Genomic DNA, 17,323 nt, shown 5'->3' with positions numbered 1-17,323 from the left:
AAATCTTAATGTGCGAGCTGTGATTACTCTTGATTTATTACAAAGGTTATTTCTCTCTGTATAATTGAGAGTCAACAAAATATTCTGGTATATGGAGGGGAAAGTTGATCGAAACTTTGTGGAAATATTTCGCCACGACCAAAACCCTTTTGTTTTAGTGATTGCCTCCCGAACCCGCATATCGTATCCGTGACAATCTTTCCGCTATTTCGGGGTAATACGTGAAGTTTTTCTATGTTCTCAGTTAATCCTATCAGCTAAGGATCCCGTACCACGCACCAATACTCCAGAAAGGGAAAAAAATGTAGTGTAGGCAGTCTTTTTAGAAGATTTGTTGCATCTGCTAAGTTTCAGTATATCCCTTGTGGATGTTGAATTACGACTGTGATTTAAATTCGCAATTTATTAGCAGATAAGTTGCCCATCGTCTAACCATTCGACAGTAAAACGCAATACTTGGTTCAAATTAGTGTGATTTAACGCAGTTATTTTAGTTGACATGTGGATGACATCACGATTTTTCAGTTACTACTTTTCCAGCCAAGCAGATATCTTCCCTAATTGTTTTGTAATTCGTTTCAATCGCCAGATGACTATAGTAGGTGGTAAGCGACGGTATCATGCAAACTTTCTAACATGGGTACACAAACTGACTCGTAATTCGTTTACAATGATGAGTGGAGCAGACCACCTCTTCCGCTACCTTGGGGAACCGCAGATATAACACCAGTTTCATTTGATGACTTCCCTTCGATTACTACGAACTGTGATCTTTCTGACACTAAATCCCCAGTCCAGTTGCACTGTTGAGAAGATACACTATCTGTTTAGAAGCCGCTTATGTGGCACGGTATCAAAACCCTTCTGAAAATATAGAAGTACGGACACGGCTTGAGAGCCCCTGTCGATAGCACACATTACTTAATGTGATTAAAGAGGCAGTTGTGTATCGCAAGAACGGTGTTTCCCAAATCTGTGCTGGTTGTGCCAGTACACAGTTTCTCAGACACCCGCCCGGATAGCCGCGCGCGTTAGCACTCCGCTTCCGGGATTCGGGGAGCGCACCGGTCACGGATCTAAGCCATTCGGCGGATTAAGGCATGGGATTGTCAGGATGACACCCATGCCGCCTCAGGTGCACTTTTTCCTACTCTTCCACACAAGGGATAATGCTAAACGCAGACAGACGGATTACACATATTTCGTCCGGGAGTAATGGCAGATTTAGTTTCTTAGTAAGGCGCAGCTCGAAACAACAGACCAAGAGTGGTTTTTTATGTGCTCTGTTAAAATATTATAGAGTTTTGCAACAGATTTTACAGCTGTCATTGTTCGTACGTTTTAGCTAGAGAAGCTTAAAGCAATTAAAGATCAAAAATTGCAGTAGAATGAAATTTTCGGTCTGCAGCGGAATGTGCACTGATATGAAACTTCTAGAGATTAAGAATGTGTGTCGGAACTCAGGACCTTCGCCTTTCGCGGACAAATGTTCTGGCCGACAGAGCTACTCAAAGACGACCCACGCCCCGTCCTCACAGCTTTACTTCCGTCAGTACCTCGTCTCCTATCTTTCCGACTTCAGAGAAGCTGTCCTGCGAATCTTGCAAGTCTAGTACTCCTGGAAGAAAGGATATTGCGGAGATTTGGCTTAACTCCAGCCTGGTTTATGTTATCGGAATGAAATTTTCACTCTGCGACGGAGTATGCGCTGATATGAAACTTCCTGGCGGATTAAAACCATGTGCCGGTCCGACACACAGTTTTAATCTGCCAGGAAGTTTCAAATATTACAGTAAATTGTATCGTCATAAAAGAAACAATGCGAACAGGAGCGGATTACACTGTTTCAAAAGGCCTGAGCGATCTGTAATTCCGTTAATCGGCTAAAGAAACATTATCTGATAAATGGAGCATGCTGTAGGTGATTCATGTTTATTTCACAACCATTATGTCGCGCCACGATGACGCAAACTGAAAGTTTGTGAAATTTCCTGGCTTTTTCAGGGGTATGGCGGATAGGGATTTGAACTCAGAACTGTGTCTTTGGGGCTCAATGCTCTCACCACTGAACTATCCAAACAAGACTCAAAACATGATCTTAATGCTCCCAGTCTGCCGGCACCTCACTCCTGTTTTCGCAACTCCGCCAGCTGTGTAATATATGGTTGGGTGGACATTCCATAAAGTAAAGATATGACGACATAGGAGATAGGTAATGGCATAATCAGTTTTTTTTATGCTAAGCTGATGATAGTGTTAATGAAGTCAAAGGTCTGTGAGAGCTGACAGAAGGAAATTTCTTTCGCTACACAGATTACGATATTGCACTAGCAGTTGACAGAGGGACTTCCAAGTTTCTGCGATTAGCCGGCATATTGATTGTTGTCTGCTTCTTGAAGTTGTGTAAGGTTGTCTTCGGAGTCTGGAAAAAAGAAAGAAAAAGGAGAAGAAACATGGAAGAGGGTGAGAGGGGCGTTGGAAAATGAAACATAATCGAGTGCAGTCATCTGAATTGGCAACCGTTTTTGTAAAATATCCCGAAATAAAGTTTTTATATTTTCGTACGTTCCAGTAGCACATAGCGGACTTTTCATAACGTTGTGTTACGAGTTATATGTATCTTACGGGAACTTTTTATAGCATTCTCAGCAGACGAAGTAGTAAGCATATTGACGACAAAGAAAAGATACTAATTTTTCACGTATGGCATGTAACTTAAAGAAAGAGGTGGGGCCAGTGAGACTGGTACAGTAACATCCCGATTATGCACAAAAGATGAACTCCAAAACACAGAACTAACCGCTTTATTCAGTTTCTCATACTTTAACGCATATACTGCCTCTAGCGCATCTGTTCCGAATGCCAGTATCCGCTATGACCTCTGCTCTACAATATTATCGTTACGTCTGCTTGACGCCGTCGCTGCATTAGTTCGATGCGAAGGCCTCAGTACTGACGCAGGTTCTGTGGGTCGAAACTACGTACACGGTGAAGGACGCTTGGCTTATGAAAATTTTATTCGCTCTGTGCTCGGACAAAGCATAGTTTTCAGAATATTTGCCCTTTTACTGAGGGCAAGTGTGGAAACTTGAAACGAATGCTGATTTATGTATACCTAGTCCCAATATTATCTTGTCACCCGTCTCCGTAACAGAAGTTGCTGTGCGGGCGGATGTTCTCGACTCTGAGGTAAGCCGTTTCGATTCCTGGTCGTTATTGACATGTTCATTAGCAGTATTTGACCGACAAGAAGAAGGGAGGGGGGGGGGGGGGGAGTTGGCAGCGTATATTTCATGATCGCCAATCTTTGCACCAATGTCCTGGATTACATTCCAAACCTCGCTCCAGTCTCTCTCGAAGTGAGAAGGTAATCCGTTCGTCGGATCTCGGCCTCCGCTTTGGTGCTATTTGAGAGGAATGACACGGCACCGGCTTTCACCCTCACACTTCTACCACCCTCATCGTACAACACAAATCTAACACTACACTATACACTCGTCCATTACACTCACCTATACTCTACAAATAAATATATGGCGCAACTCCCACGTGTCCGCAGGGAAAATGCACAGTGTGCGCGGAGGAAGAACATCCTTTCCGAGAGGCGGCTGAACCCACACTGTGGAATGTCACAGTTAACAACGTCGTACGGATTTTTACATTATCGTGTCTATTTCTTTGTACATTTGACTCCAATGATTCAAGATTTACATACGCCTTTTAGTTCCCAGAGTGAAGGAAATGCGCCGTTCCATTCATCCGTGGAGCGAAATAACGCGGAAAGCGATGAAAAGTCCCGTATGATGCACCAATGAAACTACCTCAAGAACATCAAACAAGTCCGGCGCGCCCAATGTATTTCTACTCCGTAATTTTTTCCCACGTCTCCAAAAATGGTTGTATCCCTGCATTTGTCACACACACACACACACACACACACACACACACACACACACACACACACACACACAAACGCTCGCTCGCTCGAGGGAGGACTGGGACCTCCGACGGCGGAAGCCGCGCGAACCGTGGCAAGGCGCCCGCGACTGCGGGGCTACCCCTTCGCGCCTGAGCGCAAGCTAATGTGGTTGTATCGTCGTCACGGATTAACAGTAGTAATTATTATTAATTTGGTGATAATTTGAGAAAACTAAATTCTTATGTTCAAAGACAGAAATCGCGAACCTGAATGGAAAATACGGTAAAAGCAATAGGGTCCCATACGTTAAATATCTCGAAGAATTCATCGCACCGACAGGCCGTGACAAAGATCTCACAGTTAAATCGTCTCTAAAAAATCAAAAAAGATTTGAGATCAGTCCAAAACCTCTGCAACAAAAAATCAATGTCAAGACAGACCAAAATTCGTCACTAAACACAGTCATAAAGTCAAAAGTCGTCAAGGCAAGAGAACCAGTGACAGTTGAAGAAATCAAAAAAGAAGAGCGAAAGATCATTAGGAAAATTTCTCGAGCAAGTCATAGCCGTGACGGCTACAAGCTAGAATTAAAAAATAAAATAAAAAAAGTTTTGAAACGTCGAAACTGACATCAAGAAAAGGCGAATGGAATTCTTTGGTCATCTCAACAGAATAAAAGAAAAGCAGCTGGAAAGTCGCGCCGTTTGAGGCGTCCTGTCACTTACTGCGCGGCCCCTGCCGCCGGAGGTTCGAGTCCTCCCTCGGGCGTGTGTGTGTGGTGTGTGTGTGTGTGTGTGTGTGTGTGTGTGTGTGTGTGTGTTGTTCTTAGCATAGGTTAGTTTAAGCAATGTGTAAGTCTATGGACCGATGACGTAAGCAGCACTTACTGCGCGGCCCCTCCCGCCGGAGGTTCGAGTCCTCCCTCGGGCGTGTGTGTGTGTGTGTGTGTGTGTGTGTTGTTCTTAGCATAGGTTAGTTTAAGCAATGTGTAAGTCTATGGACCGATGACGTAAGCAGTTGAACATTTGCAGCTGAAAAAAAGGGTGGGGGATAGTGGATTATGTAACATCACATAAGAACTTACCACCTTAGTTGAACGAAATTCGGAAGGTAACTCAAAAACGCAGACTTAACAAAGAGACATCTTCAGACACAAGTAGATAAATGGGCAGTTGTTAGTCTACCACAACATTATTGCACCTGGCTTCGGACGGGTTTCCCTCCGTTTTTATCGTGATATTTCGCAAGGACACGCTGAAACTCTTAACAGCATATGCACAACTGACCTTAAAGCATTTACAGTACGATGCGTTTTCTATTTTACCACCGTAACTGTTTCCGATAGCGGCCGCGGGAGACCAAGTGCAACAATATCATGCTTGTGTAGTACATCAGAGCGACCAAAACAGAAACTGTACAGACCAAAGTGTTCAGAACAACGTAAATAAGCCTTCTCGGAAAGAATGAAAGCGTATTGGAACAACAAGAGGAATCTAACAAAAGGTTGGTTGAGTTATTTGCTTAATAATAATAATAATAATAATAATGATAACAATAATAATAATAATGAAGATGGGTGGTGGATGCCTTACATTGTGGCTATATCACTCAATATACAGGGTGTTACAAAAGGTACGGTCAAACTTCCAGGAAACATTCCTCACACAAGTCTCTACATTTGGTACCGGGGTTGCGTAGACGAGAGCTTTCAAATGCCCCCATAAATGAAAGTCATGAGGGTTGAGGTCAGGAGAGCGTGGAGGCCATGGAATTGGCCCGCCTCTACCAATCCATCGGTCACCGAATCTGTTGTTGAGAAGCGTACGAACACTTCGACTGAAATGTGCAGGAGCTCCATCGTGCATGAACCACATGTTGTGTCGTACTTGTAAAGGCACATGCTCTGGCAGCACAGGTAGAGTATCCCGTATGAAATCATGATAACGTGCTCCATTGAGCGTAGGTGGAAGAACATGGGGCCCAATCAAGACATCACCAACAATGCCTGCCCAAACGTTGACAGAAAATCTGTGTTGATGACTTGATTGCATAATTGCGTGCAGATTCTCGTCAGCCCACACATGTTGATTGTGAAAATTTACAATTTGATCACGTTGGAATGAAGCCTCATCCGTAAAGAGAACATTTGCACTGAAATGAGGATTGACACATTGTTGGATGAACCATTCGCAGAAGTGTACCCGTGGAGGCCAATCGGCTCCTGATGGTGCCTCCACACGCTGTACATGGTACGGAAATAACTGATTGTCCCGTAGCACTCTCCATACAGTGACGTGGTCAACGTTACCTTGTTCAGTAGCAACTTCTCTGACGCTGACATTAGGGTTATCGTCAACTGCACGAAGAATTGCGTCGCCCATTGCAGGTATCCTCGTCGTTCTAGGTCTTCCCCAGTCGCGAGTCATAGGCTGGAATGTTCCGTGCTCCCTAAGACGCCGATAAATTGCTTCGAACGTCTTCCTGTCGGTACACCTTCGTTCTGGAAATCTGTTTCGATACAAACGTACCGCGCCACGGCTATTGCCCCGCGCTAATCCATACATCAAATGGGCATCTGCCAACTCCACATTTGTAAACATTGCATTGACTGCAAAACCAGGTTGTGATGAACACTAACCTGTTGATGCTACATACTGATGTGCTTGATGCTAGTACTGTAGAGCAATGAGTCGCATGTCAACACAAGCACCGAAGTCAACATTACCTTCCTTCAATTGGGCCAACTGGCGGTGAATCGAGGAAGTATAGTACATACTGACCAAACTAAAATGAGCTCTAACATGGAAATGAAGCGTTTCCGGACACATGTCCACATAATATCTTTTCTTTATTTGTGTTTGAGGAATGTTTCCTGAAAGTTTGGCCGTACCTTTTTGTAACACCCTGTATAGTAGCCCCGGTTCTTTGAAAGGGAAGTTGCTGGAAGTATCACTGATAAACACGTCCATAATTACTTAAATTCAGTTTTTTTTTTCCGATACTTGTGACCTGTAAATGCTCTTCGACAGTGAAGGCTTCTTGGTTATGTGCTTCGGTTGTTCTGCAAGTATCTTTTATTCCATAGTAAACATTTGGGTGAAGTGGCCTTTGCTCGATAGGGACTGTCAAAACACGTGTGTTCTCTGGCTTCGTTGCTGTTCGATCGTGTTAAGGTGTTACGCTTCAGATGTACGATATGTATTTTATATACCAAAGCCATAATCACACGAATCGATGTGTTGTCATTATGGTGTGTTCGCTGCAGCATCCGCTGAATTTTACTTTGGGTAGAGGTCATATTGTTATCCTTGTACATGAGCAGAGACCGAATTATCCTATTGCTCTAAGTGGCACAGTATGCGCCTCATCGTTGACATTGCTCCGTTCCGTCACTAGCATTACTTGTGCTACACCGTTGACGTTCGCTCACAGTTGACTCGTCATTTCATGTTAGTTGTCGCTGCTACGGAGACGTTTGTGTTGTTCGCATGCGATCCTCTCTGTCTTATTTGAAAGCATGTCACCTTTTCGAATTCTGATAGTACGATCTGAGTGTAGGAAGTGGACTGTGGCGCTAGAGCTGTAGCGGAGCAGGCGGAGATTTGCAGTGAGCGGGGGCTGTTGGGTAGGGCGACGGGAGTCGGGAAGGCAGCAGGTGGTCGGTCCGCGGTGGGCAGCCGGCGAGGCCGCGGGGGCAGGGGGCGCGCGCGGTCGTGCAGGCGGCGTCTGGCGGCGCTGCTGCTCGCCCTCCGGAACATGGTCCTGCACACGGACAAGCCGCAGCAGCGCGGGCTCGGCGCCACCGCCACTGCCGGCGCCAACGCCAACAACAACAACCCGGCCGCGGCAGTCACCGCCTCCGCTCTGGTGAGTACCGCTTCAGCACTGCCAGACCGCCGCAGTAGGGCTGTGCTTGAACGCGTCTCGAACTGTCCGAACAGTTGACCTAGCAGTCCGGACAAACTCTGGTTCTTGTTCGAACTTTGATCGGCCTGCAATCTAGTGACTGTGTTTGGTACTATCACAGCGACCATTCTTTTAGCGTTGTTAATGCACTATGGATTTTAATAATAAAAGTAACGGAAACATGGATTAAAATATCGTCTATGGTCCACGTAATACTAACAGCGACAATTAATAGGTAAGTAAAAAAATATTTCTATCACGATACTCATAAATTCTCGAACTTTCGCCCGTCCTTGTGATGTAATGACATCTGCTGGTTCCATATCTAAGATGGGTCTTGCCACGGTAATTCATTCACGCAATAAAAATTAGCCATTTTATTACGATATACCGGGTGATCAAAAAGTCAGTATAAATTTGAAAACTGAATAAATCACGGAATAATGTAGATAGAGAGTTACAAATTGACACACATGCCTGGAATAACATGGGGTTCTATTGGAACCAAAAAATACAAAACTTCAAAAAATATCCGCCAGATGACGCTTCATCTGATCGGAATAGCAATAATTAGTATAACAAAGTATGATAAAGCAAAGATGATGATCTTTACAGGAAATGCTCAATATGTCCACCATCATTCCTCAACAATAGCTGCAGTCGAGCAATAATGTTGTGAACAGCACTGTAAAGCACGTCCAGAGTTATGGTGCGGCATTGCGGATGTTGTCTTTCAGCATCCCTAGAGATGTCGGTCGATGACGATACACTTGCGACTTTAGGTAACCCCAAAGCCAGTAATCGCACGGACTGAGGTCTGGGGACGTGGGAGGCCAAGCATGGCAAAAGTGGCGGCTGAGCACACGATCATCACCAAACGACGAGCGCAAGAGATCTTCCACGCGTCTAGCAATATGGGGTGGAGCGCCATTCTGCATAAACATCGTACGTTCCAACAGGTGTTTATCAGCGAGGCTGGGGATGATGCGATTCTGTAACATATCGACGTACCTCTCACCCGTCAGGGTAGCAGTTTTGCTGTCCAGCGCGATCTGTCGGACATTTTGCGAACCTTTTTTTCTCTCTAATAAAACCCCATGTCTTTCCAAGCTTGTGTGACAATTTTTACCTCTCTATCTACATAATTCCGTGGTTTATTAAGTTTTCAAATTTTTTTGATCACCCGGTACTTCGTTCGCCCGCACTTGATTCTTGATTAATTTTCTGGATTGTTTCATCTGAATGTTGCTGTCTTGTGTCAAACATTAAAATTTTGTTAACGGTTGTACATGTTATTTTAATACGTGAACAGGGATATAGTTGTCATTTGTGTCCTACTTGGTACATCATTACGGCCTCTCATAAACAAAAAAATATTGTCCTGGGTTCAGTCAAGTTATATTTTTTGGAAGACAACATTTGCGCTCGTTTTTTAGCTTTACTTAAAAATTAGCATTTTTTTCGCATCCACACATACCGATAACGTACAACAACTCGTAAATTTGTAAAGTCACTGCAAGAGTTTGTGCAGTTGTAGGTTCAGATGGCTCTGAGCACTATGGAACTTAACTTCTGTTGTCATCAGTCCTGTAGAACTTAGACCTACTTAAACATAACTAACCTAGGGACATCACACACAACCATGCCCGAGGCAGGATTCGAACCTGCAACCGTAGCGGTCGCGCGGTTCCAGACTGTAGCGCCTAGAACCACTCGGCCATTGAGGCCGGCTGCAGATGTAGGGTGAACGCTATTTCGTGCAGTGTTTCACCAACTTGTCAGATTTTAAGCAGAGCCATAAAGTAGTGTAGGCCTAGTTCGTAGTTTCTTGCGTAAGGGAGCAGATTAGTGTTTAACGTCCCATCGACAACGAGGTCGTTAGAGACGGAACACAAGCTCGGTTTAGGGATGGATGGAGAAGGAAATCGGCCGTGCCGTTTGAAAGGAAATGTTGTGGCATTCGCCTTAACCGGTTTTGGAAAATCACGGAAAACCTAAGTCAGGATGGCCGGACCCTAATTTGAACCGTTGTCCTCCCGAATGCGAGTCCATTGTGGTATACACTGCCCTAGCCCGCTCGGTATTTCTTGCATATCCCTTGCATTCGCGCTTCGCCAGTCATATGTTGCATGATTGATCGAGCATTCTCGATACTGTTCCAAACGCTATAGTGTCGGGAACCCGTTCGAACGCGAGTGTAGTTTGCACAGCCCCACGACACAGTCAGGCCATCGGTGGAACAAGACCTTAGAAGACATACCTGATGAACCCAACGACAGTACTGTATCCGCATGACGAAGGCGTGTGCTTGGTTCTCGTTCCCTTTATTCGCTGTTTTCTCTCGCAGACAGTCCCCTCACTCCAGTTCATGCTGACGAACAGGCACTTTAGCACAACCCCACGTCTACATCGCTGTAAACTACATCACAACGTGCAAGGTGTAGTGGAAAGGCTCAGTGCATAGGAGCATTTTATTATCGCGAGCGCCCAATCGCTGATTTTATCAATACGGCGTGTGATCAAAAAGTAACGAATTTTTAAATTTCGTGGGCTTTACACATCTGACTTTCAATTATTTTTTTATTTTATTGGTACTAATGTTAGTGATGTACGTTTGTATTTTCAGCTGTCTTGAATATTAAGTTTATTTTTGACAGTTGGAAAGGCTATAAATGTACCCGAGTGCTCGGCGAATTTGTACTTCCGGAAAAGGTGGTTCGAAGAATTTGCATTAAATTTTGTTTGACAAATTGAGGAGAGTGCAGCACCACATTCGAAATGTTGACTGTGGCTTTTGGCGAAACCACTATCAGTAATTTTGAAATTTTGAATTATTTTGAAACAGTTTACTTCAGTCTGGAACCGCGCCACCGCTACGGTCGCAGGTTCGAATCCTGCCTCGGACATGGATGTGTGTAATGTCCTTAGGTTAGTTAGGTTTAAGTAGTTCTAAGTTCTAGGGGACTGATGACATCAGAAGTTAAGTCCCATAGTGCTCAGAGCCATTTGAACCAGTTTACCTTGTTTCTATTGGGACGTCAACGGTAATAAGAAATGTTGGAACTTTTATTATAACGTAGTCCCAAACATACTAGGGTTTATATTTTCTTGTTATTTACTGGCGACCGGTTTCGGTTCCGGTCATCATCAGCAGTTTTGCGCAGCTGTTATATGCCTCCTAGCGTGGCGCCTGTTCCTCGCCAGCTTCAGCGCACCCATGGAGAAAGCGGTCTGATGATTAACAGAACAGTGGTCGTAATTGGTCACCAGTAAATAAATAAACATCTTTATGCGGTGGAGACTGTTTTAGTATTTAAAAAAAAAATACTGTATTAAGAAAAGAGTTTACGTGTGGTATAAATGTTTCAAAGATGGTCAAGAAGACGACAACCGCTTTAGATGCCCTGACAATTATTTACTGACAGCAGTGTGGAAGATATAAAGCAAATGGTTGTGGAAAATCGACGTATTACCATCAGAGAGGTTGCTGATGATGTCGGCATATCGTTTGGTTCATGCCAAGCGATGTCTTCGGATGTTTTGGACATGAAACCTGTAGCAGCAAGGTTTGTTCAAGCATTGATGAATTTAAGCCAAAAAGAACATCACGTGGACATCTGAGCAATGCTGAATGAAGTCGACAACTATCCAGAACTTCTGAAGAAAGTTATAATAGGTGACAAAACGTGGGTGTACGGGTGTCATATCGAAATAAAGGCCCTTTATTCCCGATGGAAACTGCCTGAAGAGCCAAGATCGAAAAAAAGTCACGTTCGATCACATGTGAAGGCTCTTTCCACTGTTTTCTTCGATTACAATGGGATAGTGCATCTTCAGGTCATATAGTCATAAGGAATACTACCTGGAAGTTATTCGCCGTTGGCGCGAAGCAGTCCGAAGAAAACGGCCTTGATTGTGGCAAAACCACTCGTGGTAACTGCATCACGATGATGCTCCCGTTCAAATCTCAATGCTTCTTTGTGATTTTTTTTTTTTGCTAAAAACAGTATCGTTATGTTGTCTCAGCCGCTAACATTGCCGAACATGGTGCCCTGCTACTTCACCCTATTCCAGAGGCTGAAGAGAATCACGAAATGACGTCGTTTTGCTACCACTGATGAGATTAAAACAATAGCTGAAGGAGCTGAATACCATAGCGAAAAGTGAGTTCCAGAAATGCTTCCAAGATTGGAAAAAGCGCTCGCAAAAGTGTGTTATATCTGAGGGGGATTACTTTGAAGGGGACAAAGTTGTTGTTGATGAATAAATGAAGATTCTTTAAGAAAACAAAAATTGTCATTACTTCTTGATCACATCTGATACATGTGTAACAATGAAGCCTTGAACACTGCGGGAGTGAAGTTGTAACCACGCCGCAAGAACGCGGCGAGAGAACAGTGCTCGCCTACCGTTTGTGCTTAGCAGCGATCTCGCCGATCTCCGCGAAGCAGCAGTCGTGAGGGAATTGGGCAGTGCTTACGTGTTCACAGCAGTTAACGTCAGTCACGGATGCAGACAGTTTAGATATAGAAATGTTTATCGAACAGGATACTCTGAAATATGAAACACATTTCGCAAGCAGTACGTTGATAAGGACGAAAAAGAGAACCGCATGGTTGGTGTTCGAAAAGTTTTGTGTGGGTACTGCAGCGAAACCGAATCAGGAGATAAATGATCTGGGTATCACTGTTAAACTGTTTTGTGTCGTTTTTTCCTCAAACGTGACCACTAAAAATTTTAAACAGCCCTACCCATCAATTGCTCTGCTTTGCGGAGAGGACCCTTTCATTTGAATGGATAAATCTCCTGTCTGTAACATCACCAAATTTCCGTTTTTCACAAATGCTTTACTGCTGTTGTCAATCAGCATTTTACATCTTTCCTGCTCCTGTCATCAGTTATTTTGCTGCCCAAATAGCAGACCTCATTTACTACTTTTAGTGTCTCATTTCACATTCTAATTCCGTCAGTATGACCTGATCTACTAGTCAGTTCATTTTTAGGTGTACTTAGGAAATGCTAGACATTTCAAAATTAAAGTGAAGACTTCAAACAGTAGGAGACAAAACAATAGGGAAAATGGTTTCAAGAATTCTCACTCATTAAAACTGAGACAGGGTTAGGATCGTAACTACTACAATACTAACGATAAACGACCTGCGGCAGTGTAATTGCATTTAGAAAGCTTCCGAGATATTGCCACCGGCAACAGTAAATGAGTCGTGCAAAACTGATCCTTGCAACGCCCACAGAAACCTACACCGAGGAACACAGGGAAAAAAATTAGAAGCTACCTAGATCGAAAGGTAGATCATAATCAAAACACTTCAAGTTTCCGAAGAAATAAATGTTTATTTGTGATGGTTAAAATTTGTCACGTCCGTCTAGAGCTAGCACGAAAATTGGGATAAGACAGAGACTGGTCAGAATTCGCGCGCGCTCATCGAAAACACACTTGGCAGTTGTTTAAATATTTCCGTACGTGTCGATCATCTTTGCAATATCAGAAATCGGAAACACGCTTTTCTTGTCTCGCTGGAAGCAAAAATCGTGTTCCCAGAACTCGGCTATCTATGTGGCCAGACCAAAAAAGGGAAGAGAAGCCTGTCCTAATCAAAATTTGAAACAGATGACTGTTCCTCCGAACCCTCGTCTTAACAAGCTCTGTCATATGTTACCGAGCGAGGTGGCGCAGTGGTCAGCACAATGGACTCGCATTCGGGAAGACGACGGTTCAATCCCGTCTCCGGCCATCCTGATTTAGGTTTTCCGTGATTTCCCTAAATCGTTTCAGGCAAATGCCGGGATGGTTCCTTTGAAAGGGCACGACCGATTTCCTTCCCAGTCCTTCCCTAACCCGAGCTTGCGCTCCATCTCTAATGACCTCGTTGTCGACGGGACGTTAAACACTAACCACCACCATCTGTCATATGTTCAGGTTACATTATTTCATCTTTTCAGAACGGAAACAGGAACTAGTATACCTGAACGAGATGCCAAGGATACGCGACCGTCGTTGTGCAGTTTGGTTCAAATTTCTCTGAGCGCTATGGGACTTAACTTCTGAGGTCATCAGTCCCCTAGAACTTAGAACTACTTAAACCTAACTAACCTAAGGACATCACACACGTCCATGCTCGAGGCAAGATTCGAACCTGCGACCGTAGCTTTCGCGCGGTTCCGGACTGAAGCGCCTAGAAGCGCTGGGCCACCTCGGCCGGCTGCGCAGTTTGGTAAATTCATCTCTGGGTCTTATGTGAAATAGAAGAAGCGGCCTGTGCGCTCATTTGCTGGCAGAGGATGCTGGCAGTGAGTGGTCGCTGCAGCACTCTCGTGATCTCGTGAGCCGCCTCAGCTTGCGCTGATTCGATCGCTGGAGAAAAGAGAGGGCCAGTTCGTTCGATATCTCGTCGGCAGCTACTTTAGCGTGCGACTCCAGCGCTTTGCCCGCTGTCGGCGCCTTTGTCCGCGCTCCCCGCAGGCGGTATCGGACAGCCGTCACCGCGGCTACCTGACGGCAGGGGGCGCGCTTCATACAGTGCGGCCGCAGCTCCTGGCGCCCAGCCGGCGTCTGTCGCGCCCTTTGTGCCGCTCTCTCCTGCTCCGAGAACAAAGGCCAAGGCATCTTCTTCCCCACTCGGGATCTGGCGCCTCGTAATTCACTTTGATTTCTGCGTCGTCACGCGGTGTATGAACTCCAGATTTTTCATCTTCTCTCCCATCTTTGACGGCCCTCGAGGAACGGGGAGACTCTTTTTGCCTCAAAGTTTTCTTCTTTCGTTCATTGTAGCTACCAGTGTGCTTTACGTTTGATATAAAAACAGAAAATATGTATACCTTGCTTTTCTTAGTCCTGATATATCGTTAGAAAATATTGATTTACATGTAAATACGTAAAACTGAAACCAGCCACTTTTTTGAATAGTTATGTATTATTCAATGAATCGGTTTTCGAACCTTTTCGGGTTCCTCAGGTGGTTTTCTGGAAATTACATCACTATTTCTAGCATGATGCTGGCTTGCGACAGTACGGGGATCTTCTTGTTAGTGTCCATTTGTCTGCTTTCATTTTGATGGCCAGTTGGTACATCACTTGACACACTGTTACACAATCTGTATACATTTGCACCGTAATAGCGGAACTTTGCCAGCATCCAGCATGTGCTACACTATAGTTAAAATTTTTCACGTCAACCCTGGGTACGTAGCATGGTGTTTACGTTCTTCCACACGCGTATTCACTTAAGTGTATACTGTTCAAATGACTCTGAGAACCATGTGACATAACATCTGAGGTCATCAGTTCCCTAGAACTTAGAACTATCTAAACCTAACTAACCTAAGGACATCACACACGTCCATGCCCGAGGCAGGATTCGAACCTGCAACCGTAGCGTTCGTGCGGTTCCGGACTGAAGCGCCTAGAACCGGTCGGCCACCGCGGCCGGCGTTTACTGTTGCTGCGCTGTTTTGTACGTACAAGTGATGTGGTACATCATCTACATTTTCTCTCTTCCCCCAATTGTTAGCAGTGGAAGCCTACTGCTTGACAAGTGAAATCGCAAATATGTTACTACTCGACAAGTGAAATGGCGAATATCATATGCTACCATGGTTTAGCAAATGGACGTAGCCTGCGAGCCTGTGCCTCGTATGCTGAAAAATATTCACAGTGCAGAGTGCCCTCTGATAAGCTGTTCGGCAGACTTTTCCAGCGTCTGAGGGACACAGGACCCCCTAGACCTCGCAGGACTGACCAGTGGAAGGCCCCACACAATCCGCATGCCTGACTTGGAGGAGCATGTGCTACGTTCAGTGGAAGAAATCCCTGGGAGCAGCGTGCAACGATTAGCAGCAGCAGAAGGCGTGTCTCTCGCCCTCTTATCTAGTACGGGTTCTTCACGAACAATTGCTGTACCCTTATCATTTACAGTGCGTTAAGGCCCTAAGGTCACAGGATCATGACGACAGGCGGTGGTTCCGTCAATGGCTGTTGCAGAACTGTGCTGCAGATCCACTGCTAACATCCAAGATTTTATTTACCGATGAGGCAGGATTCACAAGAGATGATGATGTGAATTTTCGTAACCAACATGTATGACGGGCAGATGTAAAGCCGGCCGCTGTGACCGAGCGGTTCTTGGCGTTTCAGTCCGGAACCACGCGGCTACTACGATCGCAGGTTCGAATTCTGCCTCGGGCATGGATGTGTGTGATGTCCTTAGGTTAGTTAGGTTTAAGTACTTCTAAGTTCTAGGGGACTGATGACCTCAGCACTGAGCACTATGGTACTTAACAAGTACCATGGTGCTCAGAGCCATTCGAACCATTTTGTACACCTCCGGTCTAAACTGCGCTGTGACTTTGGAACGGCACCTGTGCTGGCGCAGGCCGTCACGTGCCCGCCCAGCAGTTGTGCTCCGATCTAACAACGGGCCGGTCCCCGGAGACATTGTGATGGCGGCGGCGGCGGCAGGGCTGATTACAATTAGCAGCCTCACCCTGAGCCCCTGGCTCTGGCTCTGCCGCGGCTCTCATTATTGGGAGTGTCTTGCTGCGGCCAGCGTCTGCCCGAGTCGGCGGGAGGCCTGGCTTCATTAGCCGCCGTTTCTCATTAGGCGGCGAGTAATTGCGCGTTATGGGGCGGCCGCGCCACACACATGTGGCCCGCGCTTCCATTCGTGGCGGACCGGTACCTCGAATTGGCCATTCTCCATCGACGATATTAACGACCCTGTTAAGAATTCTTGTGGTTCGCTACCCTAGGAATCCTGGTCTCCCCGATATCCTTTTATGTGGAGGAAGACGTCGACCGAGCACGGGTGGGGGGGGGGGGGGGGGTACCGTCGAATGCAGTAGCGGACTCATACACTGAGGTGACACGTCATGGTGTAGCGGTATGCTCATATACAGATGGCGGTAGTGTAGCGCACGGAAGGTATAAAAGGGCAGTGCACTGGCGGAACTGTTGATTCATGCGAAAAGTTTTCCGACATGATTATGGACGCAGTACGGAAATTAACAGATTTTGAACGCAGATGGTAATTGGAGCTAGACGCATGGAACATTCCATTTCCAACCTGGTTAGGGAATTCAGTATTCCACGATCCACAGTGTCGAGAGTGTGCCGAAAATACCACATTCCAGACATTAACTCTCAGCACGCACAACGCAGTGGCTTACGACCTTCACTTAATGACCGAGAGCAGCGGCGTTTGCGTAGAGTTGTCAGTGCTAAAAGACAAGCAGCTCTGCGTGGAATAAACCGTAGAAATCAATGTGGGACGTACGACGAACGCATAAGTTAGGACAGTGCGGCGAAATGTGACGTTAATGGCAGCAGATGACCGACGCCTGAGCCTCTGCTAACATCGGGACATCGCCTGCACCGCTTCTCGTGGTCTCATGACCGTATCTGTTTGTCCTTAGATGACCGGAAAACCTTGGCCTGGTAGACGAGTCCCGCTTTCACTTCGTAAGGACTGATGATTGGGTTCA

At 45.5% G+C, this 17,323-nt stretch overlaps 1 protein-coding gene across 4 annotated transcripts in view; it reads left to right on the top strand.

Annotated features, from left to right (window-relative positions):
• Positions 1-17,323, top strand: part of LOC126336662 (serine/threonine-protein kinase 26) — a 703,591-nt gene that overhangs the window by 391,254 nt on the left and 295,014 nt on the right. The window contains exon 2 of one of the 4 annotated variants that reach the window (XM_050000606.1): positions 7,549-7,786. The exons of the other annotated variants lie outside the window; for them this stretch is intronic. Coding sequence (XP_049856563.1) covers positions 7,676-7,786 — 111 coding nt within the window. The 5' untranslated portion in view covers positions 7,549-7,675. The remainder of the gene's footprint in view (positions 1-7,548; positions 7,787-17,323) is intronic. 4 annotated transcript variants of the gene reach the window in all.

Source organism: Schistocerca gregaria, chromosome 2 (assembly GCF_023897955.1).
Source record: "Schistocerca gregaria isolate iqSchGreg1 chromosome 2, iqSchGreg1.2, whole genome shotgun sequence".
Taxonomy (NCBI): domain Eukaryota; kingdom Metazoa; phylum Arthropoda; class Insecta; order Orthoptera; family Acrididae; genus Schistocerca; species Schistocerca gregaria.
Note: the sequence above shows the minus strand (reverse complement) of the source record. Positions and strands in the feature narration are given on the sequence as shown.